This window comes from Somniosus microcephalus, chromosome 25, assembly GCF_052327205.1.
Source record: "Somniosus microcephalus isolate GS21.2 chromosome 25, FLI_Smic_1.0, whole genome shotgun sequence".
Lineage (NCBI taxonomy): Eukaryota > Metazoa > Chordata > Chondrichthyes > Squaliformes > Somniosidae > Somniosus > Somniosus microcephalus.
Window position 1 is genome coordinate 2,811,104 of NC_141011.1, and position 22,790 is coordinate 2,833,893.

A 22,790-nucleotide genomic window follows, 5' to 3' on the forward strand; every position below is an offset into this window, starting at 1 on the left:
TACATCGATAACAATAAATGTTTTGACAGAAATACAAGTGTGAAGAATAATACATGGAGTGGGAAATTATTTACAGATGAGAAAGACAGTACATCTTCATGAACACAGACCTAATTAAAGCATGCGGACAGTGGGTTTGCAAAGCATAATTTTGAATGTAATCGAAGGAATTGCAGGTTCCAAATGGCCCAAAGATAATGAAATTCTCAACTTAGTTGGTTTAATAGAGAACTGGTTGAAAACTGATATTTGGCTCTGACTTTAACAGTTTCTTTTGTGAAAGTTCACTCGAGACCTGATGATACAATGAGGGGTTGGGGGGTGGTGTCTCATTTCATTCCTGAAGGGAAATGTTCTGCCTGAACTCGGTGCCACCTGCAGTAACACAACTTTGTTTGGAAACTATGGGTGTTTGTTGGGTGCTAATGCCTGGTGATGCTGTGGGTCAGTGTTCCAGTGCACTTTACTTCCAGAAGGTCCTCAGTGTTTAATATTGCACTAACACCGTTCAATTCTACCCAGAGACTGAAATTATCTTTTTCTGACAAACATACAGCAGAACTACAGCATTGAATGTAGAGCCATTCTTTCCAAAGTGGAAGGTACATAAATCAACTTTTACAAATGTCCAATACTTACAAAAAGATTCAGGGCAGTCAAATCGTATTCTGTAATCGTCACACCATCGATCTGATTGCTCCGCATTCACACAAGAAAATCCAGTAGAAGTGCTGCACCTGTTTATTACAGAATGGGAGGTTGTAATGATGTAGTGTGTAAAAAAAATTATTCTCCTTCAAATAAAGTAACTGTCAACATAAGACTGGAGGAATCATTATTTACTCAGAAACGGTGTCTCCAGAGCTTGAGGCTGGAATTCCTGATGTTGTCTCCACTTCACAGGCAGTTGGATTGCTGCAGATCTGACCAGGATATTCTTTTCGGAGATTCACAAGATCTTCATAATCCCCTTTTCCCCCTGGGTTATCTCGGTCAAACCAACGGGTTTTGCAGTTGCCTGATTTAAGGAGCAAACAAAATCAATGCTGTTAGAAACACTTTCAAAGATGGATTTGAAGGATGTGACATGGTGGGTGTAGAATAGAAAAAGAGAAAAGTTTTAATAATTGCTCTCCTGCTGGAGGTCACCTAGCTATCGGGAAATTAAACAGAATCATAATTGGTTTCAACAAGTAGTTGCTGAGAGAACCTAATAATAGAGCTCAGACAGCATCTGTGGAGAGGGAAGCAAAGTTAAAGTTTCAGGCCGATGACCTTTCATCAGAACTGGAAAAGGTTAGAAATGTAACAGGTTTTAAGCAAGTAGAAAGGCAGGGAAAGGGGGATGTCTATGATAGAGTGGAAGGCAGGAGAGATTGAATGAAAAAGGGATGATGGTGCAAGGCAAAAGGGAATGGGGTAATGAGACAAGTAAAGAAACAAAAGGTGAGTCTAGAGGAGGTGTAAATGGGAATGGCAGAATCATCAACAGCTGCCGTCCGTCAGAGGTTGTGGTCTGAAATTGTGAACTCAGTGTTGAGTCTGGAAGGCTCTGAAGTGCCTAATCGAAAGATGAGGTGCTGTTCCTCGAGCTTACGTTGAGCTTCATTGGTCATTGGAACAGTGTAGGAGGCCGAGAACAGAGAGGCCAGAGTGGGCGTGGAGCAGAGAATTAAAGTGACAAGCAAACGGAAGCTCAGGGTCACGTTTACAGACTGAACAGAGGTGTTCTGCAAAGCAGTCACCCAATCTGCGTTTGGTCTCCCCAATGTAGAGGAGACCGCATCGTGAGCAACGAATACAGTATACTAGATTGCAAGAAGTACAAGTAAATCGCTGTTTCACTTGGAAGGAGTGTTTGGGGCCCTGGACAGTGGGAAGAGAGGAGGTAAAAGGGCAGGTGTTGCACCTGCGCTTGCACGGAAGGGTGCCATGGGAAGGGCCTAAAATCTTGGAACTGAAAACTATGCCGATAATGAAATTCACATGTTACATGTAGTTGGTTGAATAGAGACCTGTCTGAAAACTGATTTTTGGACACCCCTTTAACTGTTTTATTTTGTTAAAATTCACTCAAGCCCTGATGATACAATGGAGAAAGTCTCACTTTATTCCTGAAGGGAAATATTTGGCCTGCACTCGGTACCTCCTGCAGTAATACAGCTGTGATTAGAAACGCTGGTGTTGGCTCCTAACGCCTGGTGATGCTGTGGGTCAGTGTTCCAGTGCACTTTACTTCCAGAAGGTCATCAATGTTTAATATTGCACTAACACTGTTCAATTCTACCCAGAGACTGAAATCATCTTCTTACTTAAACATGCAGCAAAACTACAACATTGAATGTAGAGCCACAAAGTAGAAGGTAACAGTCAATACTTACAAAAAGCTCCAGGGCAGCTAAATCGTATTCTGTAATCTGCACAGCGGCCATCTATTTGCTTTGCATTCACACAAAAAAATCCAGTAGAAGTGCTGCAACTATTTAATACGGAATGGAATGGTGAGTTAATGTAGTTCCCAAAACAATTCATATTCTTTAAAATAAAGCCACAGTATCAAAATAAGATGGCAGGAATCATTATTTACTCAGAAACGATGTCTCCAGAGCTGGCAACAGGAATTCCTGATGTTGTCTCCACTTCACAGGCAATCGGATTGTGGCAGATCTGACCAGGATAATCTTTTCGGAGATTCACAAGATCTTCATAATCCCCTTTACCCCCTGGGTTATCTCGGTCAAACCAACGGGTTTTACAGTTACCTGATTTAAGGAACAAACAAAATCTACGATGTTAGCAACACTTTTAAAGATGCCTTTGAAGGATGTGACATGGTGGGTGCAGAATAGAAAGAGAAAAGTTTTAATAATTGGATCCTTTTGTGGGTGACATGGTTATAGAGAAATTAAACTGACTCAAAATTGGTTTCAACAAGTAGTTGCTGAAAGAACTTAATAAAAGAGCAAAAAAGGAAGGATCTAGTAATAGAAAGGATTACTTATTTCTGTGTATAAATATTGAGAGAGCAATGTAACTCTTTTTTACTCTGTTAGTATCAGTCACTCTCAGGCCAGCTGGATCAGGGGTTAAATGGTAATCAAAGGTCCCTCTGTTCTAGCACAAATTCGACTTATTCACCAGCTTCAGCAGGGAATCTCGCATAACACAGGTAACATTTCTGTTTCCCACTCCGGCCTTTCTTTCGGCCATTCAGGTGGACATAAACCTTGCAGGGCACTATTTGAAGACGAGCAGGGCAGTTGTCATGGTGTCCTGGCCAATGGCTATCACTCAATCAACACATAAAACAGATCATCTGATCACTTATTTCATTGCTGTTTGTGGGAGCTTGCTGTGTGCATATAGGCTGCTGTGTTTTCTATATTACAACGGTGACTACTCTTAAGTGTAAAGCGGTTATGGACCTCTTGAGGTTGAAAAAAACACGATATAAATTTCAGCTCCTTCTTTTCTTTCTTTCTGATTCATATGATTTGCAAAGTGAATGTGAGAAGCAAACTTTTTTGCAGTTGCTGGAAATGAGCCTGACAGGGCAAACCCTTTTCAGTTAGCTTCCCTTACAGCAGCAGTGAGAGAAGATGCTCATTCCATCCGATTTTCCAGACTAAAGCCTGATCCCAGCTGAATGACAATGTTCAAAGCCAGGCTGCCAGACACGTTCTCCAATGGAACACAATACATCGATGACGATAAATGTTTTGACAAAAATTAGTAATAGATGGAAAGGCAGTTGGCTAGAAATTCAGCTCCATAGTACCGATTTTTTGGCGCTGCGGGTGCTGTTTTGTGTCATACAAGTAAATCCAGTAGATTTCTGGTGCGTGTCACGCCGGAGGCCATTTTGGTGAGGGCGGGCATTAGGAGTGAGCACCGGACGTACGTAGAGTCAGCAGATCATGACGTCACGCTGATTTGACTCCAGCGCTGCCATTTTCGTCCTCAACGCCCTGTCTTAACCTTGCACAGCACAACATGCATTCAGCAGCAGCAAGGATCCCCCACCAGCGCTATTTAAAGGGATCATCAGCCATCTCAGGGTAGCTGCTGATTTCTACTGGTGCTGTGTAAATTTATAGAAGTGTTTGGTGCTTTCCAGAGTTTTTTTAAAGTTGGTGCAGTGACAGGGAGTGGTGTTGCAAGTGGAGAAAGCCTTGCTTCTGACTTCAAGGGTGCTGGTCAGACCACTTGCTCCCAGTCATGGGTGCTGTAGTTGCTATCCCCCTTGACCTGCAACATGACAGCGAGATGGAGCAGAGGCAGCAAAGAAGAGGAAAAGCTGCTTGCAGAGGGTATAGGAGGAGGAAGGGAGGAGGCAACCAGCACATCCCATCTCTGGCTGGGCTGTCCGTGATCACCTCATTCGACTATGGTTCCACTGAACAGAACCCCAAATCCCCATTGTACAACAGTCACACACCTTACCATCCCTCTGTTCCGGACCATCACAGCATCCCCTTGGCCACAATGCTGAAATAAAAGCCACCACAAAAGAAACATTCCAAACCAACTTTATACATCAATCCATCCAATATTACATAATAAAGTCAACTAATCACCCTTGTGCATTCCCTTAGTGTCTGTCTTCTGTGTGCCTTTGCCTGTCCTAGTGCTCCAACGAAGTGCTACCCCAATGACTGCAGCACGGCTAGTGGAAGGCTGCTGACTTTCAGTGGGGGAGACTGCAGATGGCCTTGGAGGATGACCTCAAGGAGCTCTGGGCTGAGAAGGCCCAGCTTCAGACTGCAGCATCTCAGCATGGGCAGCAGCAGTCTGGGCTGGCTGGCTGACAGGCAACAGCAAGGGTACTGGCAGAGTGGCAGTGGTGGGAGGACGAATGCTGTCATCCTGAGAGAGGACAGCAGGTTCGGTCTCCACGGAGCCACTGCCACTCCCCCGGGGCGACGCCTTTGCAATCCTAGTAATCTGTTGGGGGACGGATTGCTGGACTGCTGTGACACCCTACAAGCCCCTTTGAACACTGGTATCTAGAGCCATGATGACAGCAGTCTGAGCTTCCACTGCAGCACTCAGACGTTGGGTGGCTTCTACTTGTGCTGAATTAGAAGCTGAGACATCAGCCATCAGACCCGGCATCATGGTTGGGTCCACAAGTGCGTTAATGAAGTTGGCCGTCACTTCCATGCTGGAAATCATGGGCTCCAAGCTCTGCGCAAAGCCCTGTACAAGGTTAGTGCCAGACTCCTCCATGTTCCTTGACATTGCACTCAGACTTTCTGGCCACCACATCGAAGTCTTCATCTGAGTCCTCTTCAGCAGAACTCGTGTGCAGCCTCGCTGTCCGGGGAGCTGGCAGCTGCACTACCCTTTCCCCTGCCCTGGCTGCAGCCCACTCGTGCCTGTTGTATCACCACATGCAGATTCCACCTCTAACCTATCCTCTAAACTATGCGGAGTGTCAGTATCTGAGCTGGTGGCTATGTGTGAAATCGAGTGACGGTGCTGTGTCTTCATCATCAGTGCCTTGGTACTCTTCTATTTCCTGCTCCTCCACCAGTGCCTAGCCAGGTGATAATTCTTGGCTATCTGAAAGAGAAAGGCACAAAGGTACAGTTGTGGTGAGGGGAGGGGGCTATAGCAAGAGATGCTTGTTTACACCATGTGCAGCTTGTAAATCAGAAGCGATTGTGGGATGAGGGGGAAGTGGGATGTGAGAAGGAGGATTAGGTATGAGGATACCGTCACCTTCCATTGCTTCAGCCCCGACGCTGGCCACGGGCTCAGTGATGGCCCTCCCAATAATGACCAGCACTGTCTCCTCCATTGGGGTCAGGTTATGCAGGCGCGCCTGCCCCCCGCCAGTGCGGTCCTGCTGCCTCCAGTTGTGAGCCATATCATCATGCAAAAGAAAGGAATGTGTGTCAGTGAGTGTGGTCCAATATGTGTTTGGGTGATATGCCTGTCATAGTTGAATAGTTGACAGTGTGTGTGCAAGCTGTGAAATGCGGGTGTGAGGCTTGTAGCATTGGTAAGTGTGTGAGGGTGAGGTGAAGCTATGAATGTACAGTTTGAGTCATGTTTGATAGAGATTGTTGGTAAGTGAGTGATGGGGTGTCATGCATTGAGCAGTGTATGAGACTAGTGGTGCAGATGGTGGCATTTGAAGATGAATTCACCGACCTTGACCACTCGTGTGAGGTCATTAAACTTCTTCCTGCGCTACATCCAAGTCCTTGAGGCTACACTGCTAGCACTGACCATGTTGGCCATCTGCTCCCATTGCCTTTTCTGAGTTTACCTGGAGGGCCTCCTTGCCCCCTGTGGAAACAGGAGCTCTCTCCTCCTGTCCACCTCTTGCACCAAGGCCTCCAGTGCTGCATCCGAGAACCTTGGAGCACGCTCTCTCCCCTGTTGTGACGTCAGTAGTACTTTTTCCTGCTCAGACTCTATTCCCCTGCCAGTTCAATCACCTGCTGCAGCCAGAATGCACCTCCCCTTTAAGAGGTGCAGACTACCTTTAAGAAGTGCAGAATGGCTTTAATTGGTGCTAGCCTCACATGAACTTAGGCCCTCAATGCACAATATCTTACTACTGCAAGCACAATTCTATCTCAAGGAATGAAACCATCCAGTTGTTATTTAAACAGACTAGAAAATTATTGCTCTAATTTAGTTAAGATTAATTATTCACAAAGTGTAAGTGAGTAATTAGTTAATCAATGTTTACAAATATCAAATTATATTTTATCTATTTGAAGACAAACTTTAATAATGGAAAATAGGATTCCACAAACAAGAAATGAGAAATAAAACCTTGGAACTGAAACTATGCAGGTAATGAAATTCACAACTTGGTTGAATAGAGACCTGGTTGAAAACTAATGTTTGGGCGCACCTTTAACAGTTTTATTTCTTAACATTCACTCAGGTCCTGATGATACAATGGAGGAAGTCTCATTTCATTCCTGAAGGGAAATATTTGGCCTGCACTCAGTGCCTCCTGCAGTAACATAACTGTGAAATGAGACTTCCTGAGAAATACAAGTGTGAAGAATAATTCATGGAGTAGGAAATTATTTACAGATGGAAAGACAGTACATCTTCATTAACACAGACCTGACTAAAACTTAGGGTCTGAACAGTGGGTTTGCAAAGCGTAGTTTTGAATGTACTCAAGGGCTTAGCTGGTTCCAATTGGCCTGGCTGACTTTTCTGCACTTTTTGTCCACAGTATGAAGCCTCACCAGTGTGCCAGTAATACAGGAGATTAGGGTCTCACCACTCCGTGATGCAGTGTGCTAGAGGCCCTCAATACACATTGGCCCTGAATTTCCGATCGGAGGCTTCCTGCGGGTGGATGCCTCCGATCGGAAAACAATCTGCAAACTTACCTGCTGGTTCCATAGATCCCGAGGCTTGCGATCCTGGGCCTCTCCTCTTTGAAATGTGCAGAGGCCCAGGTATCCCTGGATCATGTGTGCCAGGCGAACCAATGGAAGAAGGGAATCCCCCTTCATACTTCAGACAGGTCTGTACACACAGAACATTAAAGGATTTTTTTTTAAACATTACATAATTAAAATGAATTAAAATGCCATTTAATTAAATATTTTAAACAAAAATGTAATTTTTTGAAAATTAAATTTAATTGTTTTAAAGGGGCTAAAATTAACCTTACCTTATTGCACAGGCTTTTTAATGTTTAAATGATTGAAAAATATTTATTTTTACGTTATTTTACATTCCTATGCTGGTAACAGCAGGCCTCACGCCTGCTTTTACCAGGCCTAAGAATTCTATGGCCTTTCAGCGGGTGGAAGTTGTGCAAAAAGTGCAACTCTCCACCCGCAGAGGCACTTTTCTTGGGCATACGGATGATCTGCCAGATCGCAAGTGCCAGTTTTCAGTGCCGGTTCACACCTCGTACGCACCCTTGGGGGTCGGAAAATCCAGCCCAATATGCAAGCACAATTCTATCTCAACAAATTAAACTATTTAGCTGTTATTTAAACAATTATTTATCAAAATTACAGCACTAATTTTATATACATTCTTTCCAAAGTGCAAGGGAGCAGTTAGTAACTCAACTTTTATAAATATCCAATGTGTTGAGCATCAGTACTCAAATACTGATAATGGAAAATAAGATTTCACATACAAGAAAACTGAGTAATCTTGAAATTCAAAAATGGCAGCGAATGAAAATCACAACTTAGTTGGTTGAATAGAGAGATCGGGCTGAAAACTAATGTTTGAGCATGACTTTAAGGGCTAGATTTTCAGTTGCTTGCGCCAGCAGTTAGCGCCTTAAGAGAAGTGATTTTCGGGCGCTATGCGTGTAGCGCCTGGGCGCAGCGCAGTTTGCGCCCCGCCCCAAATTAAGTTGCCCGTTAGCGCCGGCGCAAAGTTTAGCGGCCGCCCGGATGCGCGCGCAGAAAATGACGTCACATCCTCGTGCAACGCCCTTTGGCCGCCCCGAATCCAAACTTCAGTCGGACCGCCCCATTGTGCGGCTGGCGTCCAGAGCGTTTGTAAAATGGAACGCAACACACCCTGGGGAGCGCAAATTAAAGGGCACTCGTACAAAAGGCACTCTGCATGTGTTGTGTGGAAGTAAGCAGTGTGTTGTTGTGAACGGTCTATTTATGTTTCCGGGCACCAATCATTATTATTATTCCTCCTCCTCCTCCTCCTCCTCCTCCTCCTCCTCCTCTTCCTCTTCATCATCATCATCATCATCATCATCCCGTTTCCCCCCAGACTTTGCATTTGAAAAAAATACATGCACCCTTCCCCTTTAAGAGCTCACTGGCACCAGAGTGTCTGTCGGGCGCAGCGCCCGAGCTCGGGTGTTGCGCTCTCCACCGCCGGCTTAGCGCCTAAAGATACTAGTGGAACGCCTCTTTTAGCGCTCCACCAACCTCTTAGGGCGAAGCCACTGAATTTCCGGCAACGGGGCGCTACTTTGGGGCGGGCGATAACTTCGGGCGGGCGCTAAGCTTAGCGCCCCAAAACTGTCTATACTGAAAATCTAGCCCCCAATGTTTTATTTGTTAAAGTTCACTCGGGCCCTGATGATTCAATGGAGGGGTCTCACTTCATTCCTGAAGGGAAATGTTTGGTTTCAACCTGTTTCTGACGAGATGGGGAAAGTAATCTGTATATTAAGAAAGAGTCTACTGATGGGCTCGTTTAATAGGATCTTGAACCCACAAACTTCTGACTCAGGTGATGCTACTACTGAGCCAAGAGGAAAGTATTGGGTGAAGAAAATGATAGGACTGAACCTGTAGATGATATTTATCCAGTGACAAGTATAATTGATAGCAACTTGTAATCCTATGATGAAGCCCTCAGGCCAGGTCAGTGCTGGGAAATTAGACCGTTGCTTCTTTGCTTAAACCCAACAACGCTTTACTGGGTTGTTTTTCCCACCCATTTCCCCCACCTATGTGTTGCGTTTGCAAAGATAATCCAGAAGCCGTATGTAGAACTCAACTCATGTCGCTTTTTAATGGCTGATGTAACCACACTCTCCCAGGCAAAAGCAATCGAATACCTATATCCAATGTCAGACATAATATAACGATAACAGCACTATCAAACTTCATGTGCTCAGGCCAAGGCAATCGAGTACCTATCCCCAATGTCAGACATAACATTTCCTCCCCCCTCACAGAATTTCAAACATGAAATGTAGTGACAAAGTCCTGTAGGTGGCCAGGGCGAGAATGTGTACGAACAGGCCGAGGTGCGGACTGGTGACGAGCAGGCCGAGGTGGGGACTGGTGAGGAGCAGGCCGAGGTGGGGACTGGTGAGGAGCAGGCTGAGGTGGGGACTGGGGAGGAGCAAGCCGAGGTGGGGACTGGGGAGGTTTTGGCTGAGGCACAATATCTGCTTGAGGGTTGGCTGGCTGAGCCACATGTGCATCCCGCCACTCTGGGGGTAAGGCTTGGGGTTAGATCTGTGTAATCCCGCATCAGGGGGTGCTGGCACCTTCCGAAGGCAGCTGGCATGCCACCGAGAGCCGTTAGTGAGGCAGAAAGTGGCTGGTCCAAGTTGGCGGCTGATTTGGAGAGGGGAGGACCAGAATGAGGCCATCTTATTGTTGCAGTGAGGCCTGTGGACTCTGACCCAATCAGAGACTGAGATGTTGGGTGCCTTGGCCCTCTTCAACTGGTCGAAGCAGAGTTTCATCTTCTCCTGCTGTCTAGCGACTGTGGCTTGAGCCCGTGGAGCAGGGCTCTGAGCTAGCGAGGGGCGAAGCCTACCAAGGGGCAGCATGAGCTCACGGCCTAGCATGAGGGTTGTGGGTGAGACCCCTGTAGTGGAATGCTGGGAGGCTCTGTAGTGCAGCAGTGTGTGGAGGAGGGCCTTGTCAAACGCACACCCCTGGGATAGGTGTGCTCTGAGGCCATTTTTCAATGTCTGGTTAAAATGCTCCACCACCCCATTTGACTCGGGGTGGACGGATGCCCTTGCTCTCAAGGTAAGAGGAGAGTTCCAAAGAGACCATTTGGGGACCATTGTCTGTGGTGATGGCCTTTGGATGCCCCCAGCGGGAGAAGAGGGACTCAAGGATCTCGATGATGACCCGAGAGGTGACGGAGCCCACGGCAGTGATCTCTGGCCATTTTGAGTGCAGGTCATAGGCCACCACTAGGAACTGTTGATGGTGGGGGACACCATGGATCTCCCTGCAGACGTCCAGCTGCAGGTGCTCCCAGGGCTGAGAGGGCAAGGCAGGGGGTTGCAGGGGTGGAGGAGGCTGCACAGTCCTTGACCAGGGCCTCGATTTCCCTGTCGATACCTGGCCACCACACTAGGTCTCGGCATCGTTGTTTGAGCTTCACTATGCCCAAGTGGCCCTCGTGCACCATGGATAAAACACGCGCACGAAGGGCACTTGGGACCACAGTGCAGAGCCCATGTGCAACATAGGAGTCATTCCAGCAGGAGAGCTCCTCTTTAACTCTGGAGTAGGCAGACAGTTCCTCAGGCACCTTGCGAGGCCAGCCATCTCTGATGAAGGTGCACAGCTGGGAGAGGGCCGGATCCTGTTCAGAGGCCTCTTTGAGCTCCTGGAGAGAGAGTGTGGTTTGGAGAGGCGTGTGCAGCATCTGGACGATATCCTGTTCCCATGTTCAAACCCGACGAGTGGGGCTGGGGCAGAGACAGTGCGGGAGAGCAGATCTGCAACAACATTGTCACATCCTGGTGTGAACTGGAGACTGAAATTGTATTGGCGGAGGCGGTCAGACCAGCGGTGTAGACGCAGTGGTCTGTGGCCTGTGCCGGATGTCGACAACAGGGCAGTGAGAGCCTGGTGATCGGTTCGCAGGGTGAAGACACGGCCATACGTGTGCCACTGCTCACATGCCCAGACGCACGCCAGTGCCTCATGCTCGCCTACTGAGTACTTCTGTTCAGTGGGGCTAAGGGCTCGGGAGGCAAAGGCGATTGGTTTCTCCACTCCATTCTGTATCTGCGATAACACTGCCCCCACAGCTGCAGCGGACGTGTCGCAGGTGACGAGGGTGGGGCTGGCGATGTCAAAGTGAGCCAACACTGGAGGCGACATGAGCTGCGATTTGAGGAGGCAAACAGCTTCTGTACAGGCTTGTGACCACACCCAGGGCTCATCCTTTCGCAGGAGCTGGCGCAGTGGGGCTGTGGTGGCTGAGTACTGGGGCAAAAACTTCAGGTAGTACCCAGTCATGCCAAGGAAGGAGGCAACCTGTGCTGCAGAGCTGGGTTCTGGGATGCTGTGAATGGCATCCACGTTTGACTGGAGTGGGGATATACCGTCAGCCGACAACCGAAACCCCACAAATTCGATCTCTGAAACAGCAAAGACACACTTTTCGCCATTCAGTGTGAGCTTGTGTTTTGCTAGAGCCGTGAAAACTCTGTGAAGGCGTTCGTCGTGAGTGGAGGTCGAGGGCCCATGCATGACGATGTCATCCAGGTAGATGGCCACCCCAGGAATGCCCGCGAGCACAGAGGACATCACCTTTTGGAAGCAGCTGGGTGCAGAGCTAAGTCCAAATGGCATCCTGGTGTACCGAAGGATGCCAGCATGTGTCACAAAAGCAGTGAGGTCCCTGCTGCTGGGGTGGAGGGGAACCTGTAGATAGCCCTGTCGAAGGTCCAGTTTCGAGAACAGGATGGAACCATAGAACTGCGCTGTGAGTTCCTCTGACATGGGCAGTGGATATTTGTCAGGGATTACGGGCTTATTCACTGCTCGAAGATCGACACAGACGCGTAGAACACCTGACTTTTTATTTGCGACCACCAGGTTGGAGACCCATGGGGAGGCATCAACTGGTTCGATGATGCCAGCTTCCAGTAGCTGCTTTAGTTCAGCTGTGACCCCGTCATGGAGAGCAAGCGGGATGCGGCACAGTGGCTGAATGACAGGGGTAACGGTGGAGTCAACCATGGGCTGGTGGGTGAAGGCAGTCAGGCAGCCCAGATCCTCGAAGAGTGCTGGCCATGTTTGGCACCACGGTGAGGCGACGTGCAGAATCGCAGACCCGCCGGTGTCCAAGAGAGAAAAACCCAGGTCAGTGAAAAGATCCAGTCCCATCAGGTTAGCTCCTTGGCGTGCCACATAAAACAAAAATCTGGCAAAACTTTTGTTCCATAGCGTACAGTGAGGTTGACTGAGCCCACTAGTCCAATTTTCGAATTACCATACCCGCAAAGGGCAGTGGAGGGCGCAGAGAGTGGCAGGGAGCTGAAAAAATGTTTGACTGTGTCCACATTCAGCAGTGAGACGCTGGCACCGGTATCCAACAACAGAGGGATGCACACATCATTCAGGTTAATTGTGCATGACTTGAAAGCCACTACTGGCCGAGAGCTCACGTTGTGAATTATAGGCTAACTGCTTGAGGACTGAGAGTGTTCATTTGTAGCAACAGGGGCAGAGCGGCAGACATTGGCAAAGTGATTTTGTTTTCCACAATTGCGACAGGCTTGGCCGCGCGCGGGGCAATTCTGCGCTCTGGCAGCATGTGAACGAGATCTGCAGTTTCCACACTGTTGCCGCGGTAGCGTGCGTTGCTGCCGCTGTGCGAGCATTACAGTGTCAGAGCTGTCGGGGCCGAGGGCGCTGTCACTGGGTGTGTGCGCTAGTTTCGCTGCACATTCGGCTGCAGACTCCACTTGAAAGGCAATGTTGACTGCCTGTGACAACGACAGATCGTTGGACTCGAGTAACAGTCTTTCACGCACTCTCACGTTGTTGGTGTGCTCTATTAGTTGATCACGCACCATCTCATCTTGTAGTGCACCGAACTTGCATGAGCTAGCTAACCCCCTCAAATTAGCCACGTATTGATGCACAGACTCGCTGGGGAGTTGGTGACGCTGTCTAAAAATGAATCGCTGCAGGAGGGCACTTTGTGGGGCAGAGAAGTGTGTGCTTAACAGAGCCACAGCCACATCATATGTTTGAATTGAGTCTGCTGTGCATAACGTCCCAAGAACACGCTGGCCCTCCGCTCCCAAGCAATGGGATAACAGTGCCTTTTTCCGTGCTGTACTCACATTTTCTAGTCCGAGAGTGATGAGGTAGGTTTCAAAGGACTGTAACCAGCGAACCCATGGGATCGGGGACTCACCGGGTAGTGCGAGGAAGGGAAGAGGTGGTGGAAGAGAGATTTCAGCCATCCTCGTCGCCAAATGTTGCATTTGCAAAGATAATCCAGAGGCCGTATGTAGAACTCAACTCATGTCACTTTTTAATGGCTGATCCAAACACACTCTCACAGGCAAAAGCAATCGAATACCTATATCCAATGTCAGACATAATATAACGATAACAGCACTATCAAACTTCATGTGCTCAGGCCAAGGCAATCGAGTACCTATCCCCAATGTCAGACATAACACTATGATTAATAAGTTAATAAAAATATTGAAGAACATTTGCAGTTCTTTCAATGAATTCTTAAGTGTCACCAGAAGAACCTTCTTTGGTCTGGGTGCTTCACTTATCCATTCTCTATGTGGTTGTGCTGTGCTTTACAACACAGCTTCTTACAGCTACGGAGGCTAATTGTTCTGAAAAAGGTTCTTCCTCAGAGAAATCGTCCCACTCCGACTAACTTAGCTTACTAGTGCCCTATTGCAATCAAACAGACCAAAATAAACTATGCTGAAGAGCATCAATTTTCTCTCGGGTCAGACTGGCCATTAGTAGTCTGCACACTAAATTTGACATAGAATGTCATGGATGTCTGACTTGTTTTAATTGAAGGTAGTAAATCCTGATCAACTTATCATACTTTCAGCCTCATTATTCTTAGTGATATGGATCATTCTGTGATAAATAAAGTAATGAAACTTGATTGCTATATTAGCAACAAAAGTCCTGAGGAAATAATTGGGTTAGATGTAACGAGTCTCTGTGGCTTAGCTAGAACTTGCAACTATGGGGCTCTAGAGAAAAGTCTAATAAATGTGGGCTAGTTATTGGGATACAAAACTGTAGTACTAGGAAGAGATTTGTACAAGAACCAAAGCAAATATTGAAAGCTTACCCTGACATATGTAAAGACAGATAATTAACAGCAAAACAGCTCATAAAGTCAGTACCCAGGAAGAAGGGCAACTTTAGTAAGGAAACAGAAGAAAGTGACTCCAGTTATCAATGCTATGTAATTTTGGAAAACCTCTTATAATAGAATGTAAATACTGTGGAAACATTGGGCTGGATTTTCTTTCTCAAAGTTGCCTATTTTTGGGTGGATTTGTGGTATTAAAAAGACAAAACTAGAGCCATGCGTCTTAATGCCACAATCCTTCCCCAATAAATGACCACCAGAATCTTAGTCCCAGAAAGCCACCGTTCGCCATTACCTTCTGCCCTTAGCCCCCCCGGCCCCCCACCTTGTAAATGGGGGCAGGTGGGTGTGGCCAAGTAATCTCTGCAGTTTCCCTTAGTTACTGCCCCTAACGCCACCAAAGGAAACACCTATTAAAGTGGCAGTAGGGAGCCCCCTAAGGTGGATACCACATAGGGGACAGCATTGTTCGAGAACTTCAATGCCTGTCTCTGGAAATTAATTTAGACAATGATTTTGTGGGGTGGGTTCAGGAGCTTCACTGAAGAGATCTGTTGCTTCTTACTGTGTATTCTAGGAAATTAAAGTTTCGGAGTGGAGAGATGGATTTCCCTGTGGGCACCTCTGCCTCCCACTGTGTTACAAAGAGGCAGAGGATGAGGATATGGAGGAAGCTGGATTGGCACAATGTACAGTGGGTCACCATGGAAGATGTTTGTGTCCAACACATTGACACCCACTCCACAGGGTTTACAGACATTGAAAATCTCACCCTCATTTTCCCATGAGACAGTTCATTAAAGGGCTGCACTTCCCGCCCTATCCCTTCCAGGTCATTGGAGAGTTACGCCAGCTGCTGACTGCAGAGTTGCAACCCACATCAATAAGGAGCTGTTAAAGCACCCATAGCCATGAATTGTTGTTATTCCAGGCAATCTCAGGCTACCTCAAGTCACATTTTCAGAAAGGGTAGCAAAGTTAACCCGGGTAATTACAGGCCAGTTAGTGTAACATTTTGGAATCATTAATTAAAGATGAAATTACTAAATATCTGAATGAAGCAAAAATAATTAGAATCAGCCAACATGGATTTCAGAAAGGAAGGTTGTGCTTGACAAACTTGATAGAGTTCTTTGTGAAGGCGACAGGTATAATGGATGGAGGGGGCGGACGGGGAGTGGGGCGGCGATGGGAGGAAATGCAATGGATGTGACGTACATGGACTTCAGAAAGCCTTTGACAAGGTACCATATAGGAGACTATTGGAGAAGGTTAAGTGGTATGGAATTAGGCAAGGGTTGCAAATTGGATTAAAAGCTAAAAGGGAGGAAACAACGTGTAGGAGTTCAGGGCAGTTTCTCAAAGTGGTTGGAAAAGGGTAGTGGTGCCCCGCAGGGTTCTGTCCAGAGACTGCTTCTGTTCACTGCATACATTAATGATTTGGATATAGGGCTAGAGGGAATGGTGCCCAATTTGTGGACGATACTAAAATAGGAGGCATAGTAAATGACTGCTGAGAACCAAAGGAAGCAGTAAGGGAATATTGGTAAGGTGGTGGGATGGGCAAAAAAGTTGCAGATGGAATTGAATGTCAGTAACTGTGAGGAGCTACATTTTGCTTTAAAAAGTAATAATTGAATCACGCAAAGCTGGGTGAGGTGAGCCAGCAGGGGAATTTGGAGGTTCAGGTTCACAAGACAATAAAATGAGCACCTCAAATGGATAAGACCATAGAAAAGCTAATGGAATACTGGGGTGTATGGCAATAGGTATTAGAAATATAAAGCCAAGATATATTGGTGAATCCATATAAAACGCCGAGTAACAACTGTGAGCAATTTTGGGTTTCACACTATAGGAAGGATGCTGAAGCAGTAGAGAGTGAGTGTACGGCGCAGATTCATCAATACAAATATGAAGACTTGAAAAATTGGCGCAGTTTCCCATAGAGCAGAGGAGATTAAGTGATGATTTGATAGAGGTGTTTAAAATTATGACGGGATGATGGGACAGACTACATAGAAACAAACTTTCCAGTGATTAAGGGGGAATTGAACAAAGGGGCATTGATACAAGATTAAATGTAAGAGATTTAAGACAGAGAGTAGGAGTTTTTTTTTGACACAGAATTATGAGGCTGTGGAATGCACTAGCAGAGTGATTGAAGCAGAGACCATGCCAATGTTTAAGAATAGGTTAGACAGATGATTGAAGGAAAGGGGGAATAAAGCGATATGGGAACAGAGAACAAATGGGGTTAGGACCACTGCTTGTGTGGAGAATAAACACCAACACGAGCTGGTTGGGCTGAATGAACGGCAGGTTGTTGTGCTGTAATTGCTATGTAATTCTAAGTAAGTAAATTTGCAAAGCACCACTGCATCAAGAAGATGATAGATGCTCACATTTTATGTCTTTCGCTGTAGACCCTGCCAAGCAACAAGAACAAGCAGTGACATTGTAGGAATCGTCAAATTCCTAACTAATAACTGAGGTCGACTCAGGAGATCAAACAAACAGGTCTTTAATGTAAGACTAAATGAGTTCAAACCGTTTGTTGAGATCGATACAGGAGAACCACGAAAACAGGTCTTAACAAGATGGAGATTCCATGAGGACCGCCTGAGCAGTCACGTGGTTTGCGACATGACGTCATCGCGTTTGCCCGCGTTTTCCCACGCTCTTAAAGGGGCCACGTCCCATACATACAAACACTATATACAAAACACAGTAATGTCTAACACAATGGTACAGGCTTAGGCTGGTGTTAGAACATCGTTAAAGGGAATTATGTACAGTTGCCCAGAGTCATTCAGTGGCTCCGCCACATGCGCCCCCCCAGAATTCGCTTTAACGGACAAAGTCAAACGGTGAGGGGGTCTGATGAGCCTGTCAGAACGACTCCTGTACTCCTGGGCGGCTGGCGGTCTGGCGGGCGGTTGCACTTGGTCTGCTGTAACGGCGATGGGTGGCCCACCTCATCTCGGTGGTTGTGCTGTCGCGACGGGGTGGTCGAGGTCCAGATGTGCTGGCTTTAAGCGATCGACCGAAATGTGGTCCGGTTTACCACTGACATCTACCGTGACGGTTTTGTCCCCTGCCTCCAACACGCGGAAGGGACCAGTATATGGGGCCTTGAGTGGATCCCTATGAGCATCATGGCGAATAAAGACGTACTCAGCCTTGTGAAGCTCCGGGGGAACATGCGAACTCTGCAGCCCATGATGCGAAGTGGGCACCGGTGCGAAGCATCTGGCCGCCTCCTGGTGACTAGTAAGCTGGTCAGATGCGGACCATGGCTTCGTCGATGCTGGCAGGAAATCCCCCGGGAATCGCAGCGGCTGACCGTACACCAGCTCCGCTGATGAAGAGTGAAGGTCTTCCTTGGGGGCTGTGCGAAGGCCCAACAGGACCCACGGTAGCTTGTCTGTCCATCCAGCGTCCTGGAGGCTGGCCCTCAGGGCGGCTTTCAGTGATCGTTGGAAGCGTTCACAGAGGCCATTCGCCTGTGGGTGGTAGGCCGTGGTGTGGTGCAATTTGACACCGAGTCCTTGGGCCACTGCATTCCAGAATTCAGAGGAAAACTGCGGTCCTCTGTCGGAAGAAATATCTGCGGGCACTCCGAAACGGGTGACCCAGGTGGAAATGAACGCCCTGGCCACGTCCGCCGAAGTAGTGGATGACAGGGGAACCACCTCCGGCCATCTGGTGGTGCGGTCAACCATGGTCAGGATGTGTGAAAAACCATGGGAGAATGGGAGTGGTCCTACCAGGTCCACATTGACATGGTCAAAACGTCGCTCCGGAACTGTGAAGGTGGCCAACGGAGCTTTGATGTGGCGCTGTACTTTGGCCTTTTGGCAGACCATGCAGGTGTTAGCCCAGTCACGGACATCCTTGTGCATGCCATGCCATACGAATTTCACTGACATCAGCTTCTGAGAGGTCTTCATTCCTGGGTGTGACAACCCGTGTATGGCGTCGAACACTTTACGGCGCCAGACGACCGGCACGACTGGGCAAGGGTCCCGTACAGAGACGTCACATAACAGCGTGGTACCTGCCGAATGGAACTTGACGTCAGCCAACCGGAGGCCAGTGACGGCCATTCTGCAGGCTTGGACTTCTGGGTCTGAGGCTTGGTCCGCTGCCATGAGGGCGTAATCGATGCCCAAATGAACCGTATTGACGGTCGCGCGGGAGAGGCAGTCTGCCACCAGGTTGTCCTTACCGGCCACGTGCTGTATATCCGTGGTGAATTCGGATATGTTGGTCAATTGACGTTGCTGTTGGGATGACCATGGTTCGGCGGTCTTGGCCATGGCAAAAGTTAGTGGCTTATGGTCCACAAAGGCAGTGAAAGGACGTCCTTCCAGGAGGAAGCGAAAATGGCGGATGGCCAGAAAAAGGGCGAGCAACTCCCGGTCGAACGTGTTATATGCTCTCGCGTTCCGCCGTAGTTGACTGCTGAAGAATGCCAACGGCTGGCACGTCCCGTTCACCCACTGCTCTTGCACGGCGCCGATTGCGTAGTCTGGCATGTTGGTGGTGAGGGCGATGGTGGCTCCTGGCAGCAGCTGCGCCAGCATGGTTGCATTGGCTAAGGCGCTTTTGGTGTCGGCGAACGCTCAGGCCATGTTATCCGGCCAGTCTACCGGGTTCTTGCCCGTCTTGCCCTTGAAGGCCTCGTACAGGGGCTGCATGAGTAGTGCTGCCTTAGGCACGAAACGGTGGTAAAAGTTTACCATGCCTAGGAATTCCTGCAGGGCCTTAATGTTATGCGGGCATGGAAAGGATATCACCGTCTCTACCTTCGCTTGTAAGGGAACCGCTCCCTCTGCGGTGATGTGATGCCCCAGGAAATCAATTTGGTGCAGGCCAAACTGACACTTGGCCGGGTTGATAATCAGGCCATGTTGGCTGAGACGTCGAAAAAGGGTGCGTAGGTGACAGATATGTTCCTCTTTAGTAGGACTGGCAATTAGAATATCGTCCAGGTAGACAAAGAGGAACTTGAGGTCCCGCAGCATGGAGTCCATGAGGCATTGGAAAGCCTGGGCGGCGTTCTTTAACCCAAACGGCATTCGCAAAAACTCAAAGAGGCCGAATGGGGTGATGACTGCGGTCTTTTGGATGTCCTGTGGGTGCACTGGGACCTGGTGGTAGCCCCGTACGAGGTCAGCTTTCGAGAAGACGGTGCTTCCTGCCAAATGGGCAGAGAAATCCTGGATGTGGGGGGATCAGGTACCAATCAGGAGTGGTGGCGTCGTTTAGGCGTCGATAGTCGCCGCATGGTCGCCATCCGCCGCCAGGCTTCGGGACGATATGGAGGGGTGAAGACCAGGGACTATTCGACCGGCGAATAATCCCTAACCGTTCCATGGTCGCGAACTCTGCCTTCGCGACCGCCAGCTTGCCAGGTTCCAGGCGCCGGGCTCGCGCGTAGACCGGGGGGCCATTGGTGGTGATGTGGTGCTCAACACCATGTTTTGTGACTGTGGAGGAGAACGTGGGTCTTGTCAGGTTGGGAAATTCGGCGAGCAGATGAGCGAACTCGTCAGGAGTCGGGAAAGCACAGGCGACGGTGCGCGACGTAGTGTTACTGCGGTAACAAGGGATAGAATTGAAAGTTGCCGCGTTGATCAACCGCCGGTTCTTCACGTCGACCAGGAGGCTGTTGGCGCACAGGAAATCCGCGCCGAGAATGGGTTGAGAAACCTTGGCCGTAACAAACTCCCAGTGAAAACGTTGCCCCCCGAAGCATACCTCCACTTGCCGTCTGCCGAAGGTCCGAATTGCTCCGCCATTGGCTGCTTCAAGGGCGAGGCCGTGATTTCCTGCCTGCACATCGAGGGCGGATGCGGGTAAAATGCTGCACTGCGCTCCAGTGTCGCACAGAAAACGACGACCGGAGAGCGTATCGGTGATGAAAAGCAACTTGCCCGTGTTGCCGATCACCATGGCGACCGCGGGGCACCCGTTAGACCCGTTCCTCAGTAGTCGCGGTTGTTTTTTTTTGGGGAAAGCTACCACTGCCGAACTGCGTGTGGTAGAATCACAGCCCAGCAGGCTGACGAGCTGAGGTGGCGTCTGTGGGGGATGGGCGCCTCATGGCGGTGCAGTGCTGCTGCGTTACCGCGAAAATTTTGTCCGCCTCTGCCGCGAGTGCCGCGCAGTCTTCTGCCTCGGATCTGGCCAGGGCAGCTTGCACCTGCTCAGGCAGCTGGCTGAGGAATAGTTCACAGAAAAGGAAGCATTCCGGTTCTGAGCCCAGGAGTGTGAGCATTTGGCTCATCAACTCCGAAGGCTTGGAGTCCCCAAGCCCGGGCATAGAGAGCAATCGACGGGCACGCTCCAATATATTACCCCCAATCCCATAAGCTCTAATTTTATGTAATAACCTCTTGTGTGGCACCTTATCAAATGCTTTCTAAAAATCCAAATACAGTACATCCACTGGTTCCCCCTTATCTACCCTGCTAATTACAAACTCAAAAAACTCTCAGATTTGTCAAACACAATTTCCCTTTCGTAAATCCGTGTCGACTCTGCCCAATCATATTATGATTTACTAAGTGCCCTGTTACCACATCCCTAACAATAGATTCTAGCATTTTCTCTACTACTGATGTCAGGGTAACTGGTCTATAGTCCCGTGTTTTCTTTCTCCATCCTTTCTTGAATAACAGGGTTATATTTTCTGCCTTTTAGTCTGTGGGGACAGTTCTAACATCTAGCGAATTCTAGAAGATCAAAACCAATGCATCCACTATCTCTGTAGCCACCTTTTAAAACCCTAGGGTGTAGGCCATTAGGTCCAGGGGATTTGTCCGCTTTTAGTCCCATTAATTTCTCCAGTACTATTTTGTTACTAATGCTAATTTCTCCAAGTTCCTCATTCTCATTAGACTCTTGGTTCCCCACTATTTCCGGAATTTCTTTTTTGTCTTCTTCCATGAAGACAGATACAAAGGGTTTGATTTTGCCGGCGCTCAGAGGGCGGGATTGGAGGCAGGTCCACTGTCAAAATAGCAAAGATTGACAGCAGGTAGGAAACCCACTGTCAACCCACCTCCACGCGAGTCCCCCAGGTGTCGGGTCTGTCAGTGGAGAACTGACCCGACACCAAGCGGTGGGGGAGACAATTGAGATCATTAAATGGCTTGTTAAGAGCCAATTTAATGGTATTTTGAGGCTTCCTTCCAATTTTATGTGCTCCCCCACGGGTTACCCGCTGCTCGGGGAACATGCCAGCTCACCCTGGCGTGAGTTGAGTCTGCTCTGATGTATCTGATAAGCTGACAGCTGCAGAAGTGGTGTAAAGGATGCCAGGTTGCAGATGGTCAGTTTCAGAGCGCAGAAACTGTAGGTTACTGCATTTGGAAGACATATGGAGATTTCTTTAGCTTGCAAGTGTTTAGAGCCAACTGTACGTCCAGTGCCACCTCATTGGAATAACCTCGCTCACCATTGACAGATCGCTTCTGTCATCTCACCTGCAGCTGCAACATCAGTGCTCTAGAAACTATCTCACCTTGCTCCTCTGATTCCTTCCACACTCAGCCCCAACACCAACACCACCAGGCACACCAGCAGCATCAACAACACCACCAACCTTCGCCGCCATCACCTGATGCTGTACAGGACACAAGCACAGGGTATCAGCCCCTGACAACATTGCTGCCCGGGAGGCCAGCGATGGCATCACCATGGCCAGATTTACTTCACTTGATGCTGTAAACCCTGGCTGCAACATGATGCGCCAGGTTGACACCATCCCACACCAGCACTGTAAAGCATCCCTACAATGCCCAAGCCATTCCATGCACACTCATCACTATAGCGGGGGAGGGGAAGTAATGTCTCAACATTCACTGGAACTCAGTAAGACACTTCTCAAGGTGCACACAGATCTGTCCAATAAGGGGCAGTGTTGAAAATATAGATTTCACCGTATGACAACACATTACCAGAAACTTAACATGGACATTGGCTAAACCTCTCAAGTGCCTACCCTTGTATGTTGTTAGTTGGTATGCTTGCAGTAGGATGAGGGCGAGTGTGAGGGGTGGCTAGTGAGATGGGGAAGTAATAATGTAGATAGAGATGGATGGGTGGAGGTGCAAGGTACGTTGGTGTGAGTAAGGATGTGCAGGAGTAGGGTAGGGAAGGCAGAGTGATGGGGATGTGTTGAGTGGCACAGCAGAGTGAGTTTGAGTGTGGCTTTGCAGTAA

At 48.3% G+C, this 22,790-nt stretch overlaps 1 protein-coding gene across 1 annotated transcript in view; it reads right to left on the reverse strand.

Moving 5' to 3' along the window:
- Positions 1–22,790, reverse strand: part of muc5.7 (mucin5.7) — a gene marked incomplete at its 5' end in the record, with an annotated part of 240,861 nt that overhangs the window by 215,340 nt on the left and 2,731 nt on the right. The window contains 4 exon segments of the mRNA XM_085967276.1: positions 640–737; positions 844–1,018; positions 2,376–2,479; positions 2,588–2,762. Of these exon segments, the coding sequence (XP_085823402.1) occupies positions 640–737; positions 844–1,018; positions 2,376–2,479; positions 2,588–2,762 (552 nt within the window).